General features: G+C 29.7%; 1 protein-coding gene and 1 long non-coding RNA gene across 6 annotated transcripts; both read right to left on the bottom strand.

Moving 5' to 3' along the window:
- Nucleotides 1–795: 795 nt before the first annotated feature.
- LOC140880137 (uncharacterized) lies at nt 796–1,576 on the bottom strand. Its single transcript, XR_012149594.1, has 3 exons — nt 1,508–1,576; nt 1,373–1,404; nt 796–913 (listed from the first exon to the last, which is right to left on the bottom strand). It is a non-coding gene; the product is annotated as an uncharacterized lncRNA (long non-coding RNA).
- A 708-nt stretch (nt 1,577–2,284) lies between these two features.
- On the bottom strand, nt 2,285–6,564 carry LOC140884068 (protein NEOXANTHIN-DEFICIENT 1). Of its 5 annotated transcripts, none has more exons than XM_073290758.1 (12): nt 6,456–6,564; nt 4,977–5,067; nt 4,715–4,876; nt 4,509–4,592; nt 4,332–4,395; nt 4,049–4,095; nt 3,592–3,646; nt 3,389–3,427; nt 2,984–3,152; nt 2,800–2,869; nt 2,665–2,721; nt 2,285–2,591 (listed from the first exon to the last, which is right to left on the bottom strand). In XM_073290758.1, exons 3-12 carry the CDS (start codon nt 4,777–4,779, stop codon nt 2,405–2,407), a joined length of 837 nt encoding a protein of 278 aa, XP_073146859.1. In that variant the 5' UTR covers nt 4,780–4,876; nt 4,977–5,067; nt 6,456–6,564; the 3' UTR covers nt 2,285–2,404. The 5 variants fall into 5 exon arrangements, with proteins under 5 accessions (XP_073146859.1, XP_073146834.1, XP_073146841.1 ...); XM_073290733.1 differs by having other exon boundaries at nt 2,800–2,872; XM_073290740.1 differs by lacking the exon at nt 6,456–6,564 and adding an exon at nt 5,402–5,440 and having other exon boundaries at nt 2,800–2,872.
- Nucleotides 6,565–11,295: the final 4,731 nt, after the last annotated feature.

Below are 11,295 nucleotides of genomic sequence, written 5' to 3' on the forward strand. Positions count from 1 at the left end.
TATAGTTCATTATCATATCATAACACATTTCTGTTTCAGTCCCTCATCTGATTAGCACTTTCTAGTCAAGAGATCGAGTTCTGATTCATACTCAGTCCAACATGATTCCAATCATATCAGATAACAAGTAGCATGCAATTCTTAAAGTTGTAAATCATTTCAGATAATAAACATGCTTCAAGAATAAATAGACAATCAGACAAGAAGACTCGATCTACCCCGCTCATCTATTCTTAGTCCGAGAAACTTAAGCTCTGATACCACCTGATGTGGGGACCTCGGGTTGCTAATCTCATATTAAGACAATTAATGATTAATAACACAAGTAATCAAGTCTTTAAAAGAATACTAACCAAATAAATTTTTTTTTTTAAACTTGCACCTCGCTCGATCGGACGAACTCGCCCGATCGAGCGAGCCCCAAAAGCTCAAATCTCGGGTTTGGAAATTCTCAGGCTGCGCTCGATCCCACGTACTCACGCAATCGAGCGCACCCAAATTTCTCAAGGTTCTGTTTTTCAATTTCAAAGTCGCGCTCGATCCGACTAATTCATGCGCTCGAGCGCGCAAGACCTGTTCGAAAATCTGCAGAATATGTTTTGCTGTCAAGTGTAGAAACTCAATCAAAATCACTACAAAACCAACTCAAGTCATGGTTTAATAATTCTCAAACATGCATATACACATGTAGTAAATTCCTAGCATCAATCCATGCGATTAATACATCAAACTAGTCGTTTAAAAAGCGATAAACAACACAACTATAGCAATTCTCAAAAGTGTACTTCCAAACTACACTATGCTATCATGTTTGATGTTTCTAGACAATACAACTTCAACTAAAACCCGAGTCCTCACGTGCTAAACTCACTCCTGAGCTGTCAATGTTGTCGCTGACCAGCTCCTGCCCCCTCTGTTGCCATGCACACATACAAAACAAAGCAACAGCCGAATGAACTCCGGTGAGAAATCATTCCCAGTATAATCGACATATAGAAAGCGTTAAATAAATCATATCAACTCTATTCATAATCGACTCAACAATAGAGTAACTAACGCATATATCGATTAAGAATTGATTCATATAACATCGTTGCCATCAAGATTCGTAACCGATCTTGACATGAATATCCATCTATCGTAGTCATTCTTAACTCGAAAATAAGGCCGCCTCGGACCTTGGCATAGAATCAATTCAATAGCATATCATATCATCATCATATCGACTCAAACTCAAAAATCCACTACCTGTGATGGATCGACAACATCATATAAAATCAAAGCGATAAACAAGTATGTGATTTTGGCGGGACAACTCAAGAAGCGTCATTCTCGAGTTTCAAATCCCTGACTTGCGATGTCGTCATTATACCTTTGTTTCTCTCGGTTCGGAATACTTCAAATCTGAAACACAATATCACAAGACACATCTCAAACTTCGTACAAGTATAGTATTTCAAAATCGAATCAAAACCATCAAGAATCGTCAATCAAAACCACTTCAAACCTTCGTCACTTCTTCCTTTAACTTGAAGTTGAGGTTCTTGAGTCAATAGTCTCCGAATAAACTCTGAAACTGAGAATAACATTGCTACAATATCAATAACATATCAATTAACGTCTCAGCTCAATCATCGGCTATCAAAGCGGTCTCAAAACACGAATCGACGGCGTAGCGATTAAAAATCGGTAACCGACGAAATATCGAAATCATTTCTAACTTCATATACAATTCACCACATAATAAACCAGCAAAACATCATTCACATCTTCTTATCAGCAGCTATAACAATCGATATACATGCTGGGATCATAATTGACTACCATTAACATGAACTCTTCAATCCGATTTCGATATCGAATCATATAAACGTTGAAAAACATGATCAAAGTGTAAAATCTAATCTCTGCTCATATACTGATCTCGAAACCTATAACAAAACATCATAATACTTACACGAGATCGAAGCCCTCGTCACAAGGATTCCAGAACAATTTACGAAATCGAAATCGGACGATCGGATCAAAAGATACGACGATTTGAAAATCGGAAAATCAAAAGAAAAAAGAAGGGTATCGAATTGCTTCTGCAGATTTCTGAATTCAATATGCATTTCACACGTGACATGCTGACACATATATTAAAAATCGGATATGTATTCAAATAATTGCAATTTAGTCCTTGAAACTTCATAAATTGCAATTCAGTCCTCAACCCCTTTTTTTAATTTAATTTCAATCCTAAATAATTTAAGAATATTAGAATTTAAATCGAAACTCTAAATATTCCCAAATTAAATATACTCGGATTAAAATTAAATAAGTTCGGATTAATTTAATTAATCCCGGCCTTACACAACAAGTAACCACAATCGAAAAATAAAAATATTAGGGGACGGTGGGGCTATTGAGAAACCACAGTGGGTGCTTCCACCTTCATTTTCAGAGAGTTGAACTCCACAGCTAATAACGGCTTAGACAGCATCACAGCAATGCTGAGGTTTCTTTGGTATTCCTCCTTTGTATCCTTGTCCTTGTCAAATGTACAAGGGCCTGGTCCTGAAACTCTTGCAGCCGACACAGCCCTTAACCTGAAAAGCCACAACTTCGAATTCAAAAACAACCAACACACAGAAAATATGGCATCCTATTCATATCCGAAACCTGCATTCGATCTCGCAGCAATACTTGAGTAGGTGCGGATTATATTCTGTGCGCCCACTGCACATCCAACCCATCAAAAATAAATAAAAACACACATATCTTAAAAAGTAGTCGTAGAATAACAATATTAGTTACCTAAAGCTTGGAAGGGAAATTTTGATTGCTGGGCCCATCCACTTTTTTGAGTCGTCCTGAGGTTTTGTCACTACTTTTTTTTGGAGAAAATCGAGCATACATACATGAAGAAAAACAAGATCAGAATGAGTAAGTTAAATGGCAATTCACAAGTGCATATTCTAAAATCTCGCTAGCCTCTCACCAGAAGAACTAAGGTTGATACTGCACATGTTGATTGTCGTGTGATTATTCATCTCTTTCACTTGAATATCTATGCAATTCTTTGAAGTACTAGGACAATCCTTCATGCTGATCTTGCTAAGAAAGTTGCCAAACCCACCTTTCTTTGTCCCAGTAACTGCTGTAACTTTCTGGTTTTACAGAAATCACTTCACATTCAACGACAGCAGTTTTACAAATACGACTGAACATAGTGGCATAAGAAGGAATGCCTCAAACATCTATCTATCTTGGTGTGAAGAAACTCTGGACAAAGACCGAAAACCATCATACACCTCTCACAAACACCATAAAAATGTGATCTATTTGGTGTAAAATCCTAGTTTAGTTAATGCACTACCGTGCAATCATCATGCCTGTGACTCACCTTTGTGAAATTGGCAACTTGACTGGGAAGTCCGACATCCTGCGAATACAAAACCTGTTACTGGAAACTTTTTGACGTGATGCATGTGTATGCAATTGTGATCAACATTCGTATCAATCGATTTGAAAAGTTATCCCCTTAATTGAAGACATTTCCTTGAAAGAAGTTACGATAAATGTTGAATCCGCGATGCAAAAGATTACCTTTCGTCCGTGGGCACATGCTTTGTCACTGTTCACTAGCACCCTTGCAGCCCATCTATTGTCAAATATTTTAAGAGGCAACTAGTCACCGTAAATTCAATACCAATTGTGATTCTATGATAAACTAGACACACGTCAGACAGCTATTGTCAATGTGCTGGCTTTTCGACGCAATGTAAAAATAACAATTGAATGAAACTGCCAGAAGAAAACAGAATTTCATTTATGAAATTGCTCTCCCAAAATAGGGATTTTTTCCCTTTAACGTGAAAAGCATGAATGTAAAAGCAACTTATGCCTCTTGTCCTGGATAAGATGACCCACAACGTATATAGGAACCTAAAGCAGTTATCATGCCCACATAACAGGATTGTCACCCAAAAATTTTTTCAATCTAATGGACAACACAAGCATGAACTTGTGCCATGTTATTCATATTTCTGGGTATGAGACTTACGCACAAGATGTAGGTGGATTCCAAACAATTCCTGCTATCACCACAAGCTGAGAAGCACAAGTTTAATATAAGAACAAAATCTCAGTCAATTGAGAATCATGCTCAAAGCAGTATTTGTTTCTTCCCCTTTGTTTTTCTTAAACAGATATGAACATTCCAAGCAACTGTTGGAATGTCCATTTGAAATTCGGTCAATTCTCTAGGTTCTTTCCTGCAATATTTGTTAAAATCAAGGCTGCCTCACGTGGGTTTATCATATTAAATAATGTACAACAAATGCAACCTCATCAAATATTCCAGCAGGGCTGTCTTCATAATTAGCAAGAAAGAATCCACCGAGCGTATAACTGCGAATAGCAACTTGTATTAAGAAAGATCATGAGAAATATAGAACTTTACATGCATTCCACGCCTTTTTTTTTAAGTCGAATGGTAATAAATGTAATAGCATTGTTAATACCCAAATGCCTCCACTAATTTGAACTCCTTTGGAATGAAAGCTCGAGCTGTCTCTGCCTTGACAAGATGGAGCTGGTATAAAGCACTGAAAATCAAGACAGATGGCTAAAGCACATTTCAGTATGCCATTCTCCGTCGACATATCAAGTGAAAAGAACGGGTATTCCAAGGTACAAATGCTTATCCAAAGCATGGGATGACACTTGCCTGCCTTTGAACACCCATGGAGGTTTTCCATATTCTAACTGCGAGATTGCTTCTTTAGTCTCCATTGTTTCGCGTGAGAAATGCTTACTCTGCTAAGGTCCTATACAAATGGTGCCACTGAACAAGTTTGAATTAAAATAACACAGCCTTTTTTTTTGTTTCCTGAACACGTATGCAAAGAAAATCACAATAAGTTAATCAAACATTGTCGTCTGATATTTCATTTGACGTATATAATCCAGTAAAATTCACAGGATTAAACCTTGAACTGTAACGTGGTTATTCTGGAGAAGTAGGACTCAGCGGTGAAAAGCACAGAAAGGTATTAGTGCGAAGCACAGGGAACTGCTCCGCTGTTGGGGTACACAGACAATTTCATGCAAGTTGAACAAGTAGGAATTGAATAAATTAATTTTATATTATACAATCAGCATTTATCAACAGACAACATAGAAAAGCATCCAAGTTTTTGTTTATTACCAAACCATAACTTGCAAAGTACATGCAAGTTGCACAAGTTGAAATAAACTTTTGCATTACTATTAAAATATAGCATTGATACTACTAAATTATGCTGTTCATCGATGGAAAACATGCAAAAGAATTAGTATATTTGTATGGTTAACAATCCCGAAATTAAACAACAGTTTTCATAATCAATACACTCCAAAAATAAAGCACAACAACCTCACATGCTAGCAGAAGCCCAGCACATTACGTTTCCGTTCATCATTGAAAAAGTTGCATTCTGTCATGACATTAAAAAAGAAAAAAAAGAAAAAAAGAAAGTAGGACTCCCCCAATGCAAAAAAAGAGAGAAAAAGCAGTACTACAAAAAAAAAAAAAAAAAAAAAAGAAACCCGAAGAAATCACACATTGATTCCAGATGAATGATGAATCAGGAAGACTCCACTGCAGTCTGCACACCAGGGCACCTATTTCCACAACCTACAACCCCCCATTTCTCCAACCACCGATAGTGTAAATAAAGTTGCACACACCATCAAGGGTTAGTTTGTGCTACACCACCAGGAGACATACATCCCATTTTTCTCAAGATGTTCCGGCGAATATCACGCTAAAAACCGAAAAAAGGGGTTTGCAAGTTTTTTTCGGTGAGATGTTCACACGAACATCTAGTGTTTTTAGCTTGATGTTCGCGCGAACACCTCTTGGTTATGTTCACGCGAACACCTACTCCACCTTCACTGTTTTATGTAGGTGTTCGCGCGAACATCAAGCTAAAAACACTATATGTTAACGCGAACATCTAGTGTTTTTAGCTTGATTCGCGCGAACAAGTACATAAAACAGTGAAGGTGGAGTATTTCTTGTGTAGGATAGAATATCCCATCAAGTTATCGTCCTACACGCTCTAGATCCAGAGAATACTTCTCCTGAAATATCACATTTGAATTGAGGAAATTTTCAGTGTCGCATAAAACTCCCGCTTGCATTTCTTCTTGAGCTAATTCAGAAAATACGGCATTAAAAAACAATCATTCGTTTATAGTTCGTGAGATGAAAAAAGCACTTCACCCCAACACTTCAGCAAGCTTAGCCATTCAATCGAAGTTTAAAGGTTCAGGAATCGTGCGTATAAACAACGTGCAAGCATCATGTCTTTACCAATTTATTAAAATACAATAACAGGGGGAGAAACTACAAGTAAAAGTAGATGGAAAAAGAAAATTAAACATTTAATTTGGAGAAAAAGAAAAAAGAAGGTTGAAAATCGAACCTTAAAATTTTTGGCAAGTCACAGCAAAGAGTGTTGATTTACAGAGAAAATCGAAGAAGATGTAATGACGCGATGCCTTACATCATCATATCATATCCATCCAACCCAGGGACAATATGATTTTAGGGTGGATAACATATTATTAACGTATTAATAATAATAACTAATAAACAGCATGTGCGATGGCACGTGAAAACATTTTGTTTATATAATAAATCTATTTATTATTTTTTATAATTATTGAAATTTTCACGGCCTCATAATAAAAATCATATAAACTTTAATTATTAATTAAAAAATCAACTGAAATAATACAATTATATTTTTTTTTTCATTTTTAGTCATGTTAATGGTGAATTTGTATTTTCAATCATGTAACTTGAATGTTTTTATTTTTAGTCATATTACGATGCATTTTTATTTTTAATCATGTCACTTGTATATTATTTTTATTTTGATCATTTAACTCGCATGTATTTTTTTGTTCTGTTGTGGTATATATATTTTTATTTATAGTTATGTAACTTGTATATTATTTTTATTATTTGTTATTTAATTTGTATTATATTCCTAAATAAAATTGAAAATTTTTTAATTCACAATGATAAAACTTTATTTTTTTCGCACTTAGGTAATAGAAGATTTCACAATGATAAAAGTTTACCTTTATTATTCATATTTTTAGGTAGGTAATAGATTTAATTTATACTCCTACATTAATTTCGTAAATATATATTTTTAACTCTAAATTTTAATATTATTATCTTAAATATATATTTTTAACTCTAACTACAACTCAATTAAGCCACAAACTAAAATTTAGCTTATTTTTATATATTTTTATATTACCTAACATTACATAAGGAGTAAAATAAATAAAAACAAATTGAGAAAAATTAAAAAAAAAATAGTTCCTTTCAGAACAAAAACATTAAAAAATGAATTATGTATAATGGACGCATTAGTCGCAATTAATGAAAATGTATAATGTATTTATGGATATTAATATTTACATAGAATATAATAAAAACATTTATTTACTTTTATGCCCTAACTAAAATGTTATTTTTACTTTTATATCTCTATATATTTTTATATGACTTTACTTATAGTGTAAATAAAAAAAGTAAAGTTGTTATTTCACAATGGTCAAATTTCATCCTTTTATTCACACTTTTATATAGGTAAGATAATAGATTATTAAATAAACATGATTTTTTTAATAATTTCAGTGAAAAATATGTTTTTAATGATACCCTGCACACCCTTACCCTGCACACCTGTGGGCACCTGCCTACGTGGCGCGCCCACAACCACACAATTGTTTTTTACAAAAACTGGCTGACCAATCATGGACCGCCACGTATGCGGTACTCATGTTACCCTGCACACCTAGGGTGCAGGGTATCATTTCTATATATATATATATATATATATATATATATATTTATATTTTCACTTTATATATCAATTTTTTATTTTTAAAGCATTATGTAGAAAATCTCAATATAATTAATCGAAATAATACAAAATCTAAGGACAAAATAGAAAATTTAGAGTGGAAATATTTATTATATTAATTGTTTTAATTGAAATAATACACAATCTAATAAAATACATATTTACTATCTTTAATAATTTTAATAAATAGATATTTTTATTTTTCAACATATAATCATTTTTATGTTAATCGAAATAATACGCAATCTAATAAAATAAATATTTATTATCTTTAATAATTTTAATGAATAGATGTTTTTTTCCAACATCTAATCATTTTTATTTTAATTTTTTTAGATTTTCCTAAGAATTATGTACGATAAAATGTTATTTCTCTAATTTATTTTTATTATCAAAATTTTATTCAATTTTGACGTATTGTTGTTTTTAAATTTTCTTAAAAGTATGTCGTAACAAAATTTTATTTTTCTGTTATATATTTTTTTAGAAAAAACCACTTTGATGTTCACGTGTTTTAAATTTTATTTTCTTAAATTCAAGCAAATAATTCAAACCAATTCACTGAATGTGAAGTTTTATAATTAAATAAGATGCGAATTAACATAATGTAATTTTACTAACAAATAAATTAAATGAAAATAATTTATTTATTGATTGCATTTATATTCTAATAGTATATGATTAAATTTATAAATATAGTATGATATTTAGAAAATCAATCAACATGTGTCTCGCACGTTATACACATGAAAATGTATTAGATATAACATAAGAAAAATAATAAATTTAAATTTATTCACCTTTAAAATAAAAGTAAAATAAGTAATAATTAAAATTTCGAATAATATTCATTTGTTTTTTTTAAGATATAGTAAATTTCTAATATTTGATAAAGTCTTATGTTTGAGTCTTAAATTTATTTAGATAAATGTAAATGGATTACATTTTGACATTTATTTTTGAAAAAATTGATTTTTTTTTATTCTATAAGTTTCTTTATTTGTAATTCTGATACTCTGTGTTATCAGATTTCAAAGTCTGTTGTATTTGTTTTGTGTTTTTTTTATGACTTTAGAGTCCTTTTTTCGATGCGATACTTTTGTAGCGTAGACGCTTATAGTATTGCATTAGCATTTTCGATGAAAGTTAACTAAAATTGTCAAAAATCGAAATACACAAGACTAAACTGAAACTGAAATTTCGATATCGCTAAAAGCTATATATATCTGTGAAGTCCTTGTGTTTCAAATTTTGGACATAAACGCCTATAAAAACACATATGGATAAGGGGATGCGCTCAAAATTGAAAATATGGGGATATAAGTGTTCAAGATTTGAAAACACAAGGAGTTGATAGATAATTCATTTTTCATAATAGATTTTTAAGAATTTTGAGATTTCATAAGGGTAATTATCTCATATGAAAATATAGACCCAAAACCATAATTTGCAAATATCAGCGGACCAAAATTACAATTTTTTCTTTATTTTTACATAATTATATTTGATTTATTAATATGTATGAAAGAAATTTATAATACTTATTTTTATTTAAATTCTAAATTATCCATAAATTTAATATTATGTTTTTCTTTAATTTTTTTACATTCATTTTCCACCAAATGTTCATGCAATTATTTATCGACAAATTCTCTCATGAATTTTTTTTTTATTTCTATTCACACTTTAAAGATAAATTATTAAATATACATGATTTTTTTTAAAATAATTTCAGTTAAAATATATTTTATTTTTCAAACATATATTCACTTTATACATCAAATTTTATATTTCTAAAACATTAAGTAGAAAATCTCGTATTAATATAATTAATCGAATGAATACACAATCTAAGGGCAAAATAAAAAAAAATCACATTGAAAACTTAGTCATTCTATTTACATTTTTATAGTCATAATCAAATAAATATATATTATCTTTAATAATTTTAAAGAATACATACATATTTTTAATTTTCAACATCTGAATCATTTTTATGTTAATTGTTTTTAGATTTTCCTAAGAATTATGTTTCGATAAAATTTTATTTCTCTAATTTATTTTAATGATCAAATATCTATTGAATTATGACGTATCATTATTTTCAAATTTTTTTATAAGTATGTCTTAACCAAATTTTATTTTTTTATTAGAATTTTTTTTAAAAAAAAATGTGTTTTAGATTTTCTTTTCTTAAATGGATAGAAAATAATTCAAATTTCAAACCAATTAATTGAAGGTGAATTTCTATAATTAAATAAGAGGTGAATAGACACAATGTATTTGTAACAACAAAGAAACTATATGAAATAATTTATTTTTAGATTTCAACTATATTGCTATAGTATATGATTAACTTTACAAATGCAATATGATATTTTAAAAACCAATTAAGATGTTGTGTTTAAAGAGTTTAAAAAATTTTATATTATTTTTTATTTTATTTCTAATATAGCATGTTTTTATTAACAAGTTATCACATTATGAAACTTATTCTTCATAAAATATATGGTGATGTTATATATCTATATATTATATTAAACACAAATTTTGTAGAAGTGTAAAGATTGCTTAAATATTTTAAATGATCAGTTAATTTATTTTTATAGTACAAAAAGTATGTGAATTCTTCTATTCTTATATCTGTTGCAATCCTTATGTAATTCATTATCTATTTTATCATATTTGTTACAATCCTTATGTAATTCATTATCTATTTCAATATGATTAATTTATCATTTTTATTAGTATCCTACTATTATATTATCATAATCATAACATTTTTTTCTCTTAATTTATCTCATAATTCTATATTTATACAATTAATCGAATGAATATACAATCTAAGGGAAAAATAAAAAAATTTACATTGAAAAACTTAGTCATTCTATTTACATTTTTATAGTCATAATAAAATAAATATATATTATCTTTAATAATTTAAAGAATACATACATATTTTTATTTTTCAACATCTGAATCATTTTTATGTTAATTGTTTTTAGATTTTTCTAAGAATTATGTTTCGATAAAATTTTATTTTTTTAATTTATTTTAATGATCAAATATCTATTGAATTATGACGTATCATTATTTTCAAATTTTTTTATAAGTATGTCTTAAACAATTTTTTTTTTTTACAATTTTTTAAAAAAATGTGTTTTAGATTTTGTTTTCTTAAATGGATAGAAAATAATTCAAATTTCAAACCAATTCATTGAAGGTGAATTTTTATAATTAAATAAGAGGTGAATAGACACAATGTATTTGTAATAACAAAGAAATTATATGAAATAATTTATTTTTATATTTCAATTATATTGTTATAGTATATGATTAACTTTACAAATGCAATATGATATTTTAAAAACCAATTAAG

Source organism: Henckelia pumila, chromosome 1, assembly GCF_033568475.1.
Source record: "Henckelia pumila isolate YLH828 chromosome 1, ASM3356847v2, whole genome shotgun sequence".
Classification (NCBI taxonomy): domain Eukaryota; kingdom Viridiplantae; phylum Streptophyta; class Magnoliopsida; order Lamiales; family Gesneriaceae; genus Henckelia; species Henckelia pumila.

Excerpts from the sequence above, each read along its gene's own strand:
- LOC140884068 (XM_073290733.1), bottom strand. The coding sequence starts at position 4,779 with ATGGAGACTAAAGAAGCAATCTCGCAGTTAGAATATGGAAAACCTCCA. Across the intron at positions 2,722-2,799 it reads ATTTCCCTTCCAAGCTTTAG|TGGGCGCACAGAATATAATC; the intron begins GTAACTAATATT and ends TTGGATGTGCAG. Across the intron at positions 2,592-2,664 it reads TGCTGCGAGATCGAATGCAG|GTTAAGGGCTGTGTCGGCTG; the intron begins GTTTCGGATATG and ends GTGGCTTTTCAG.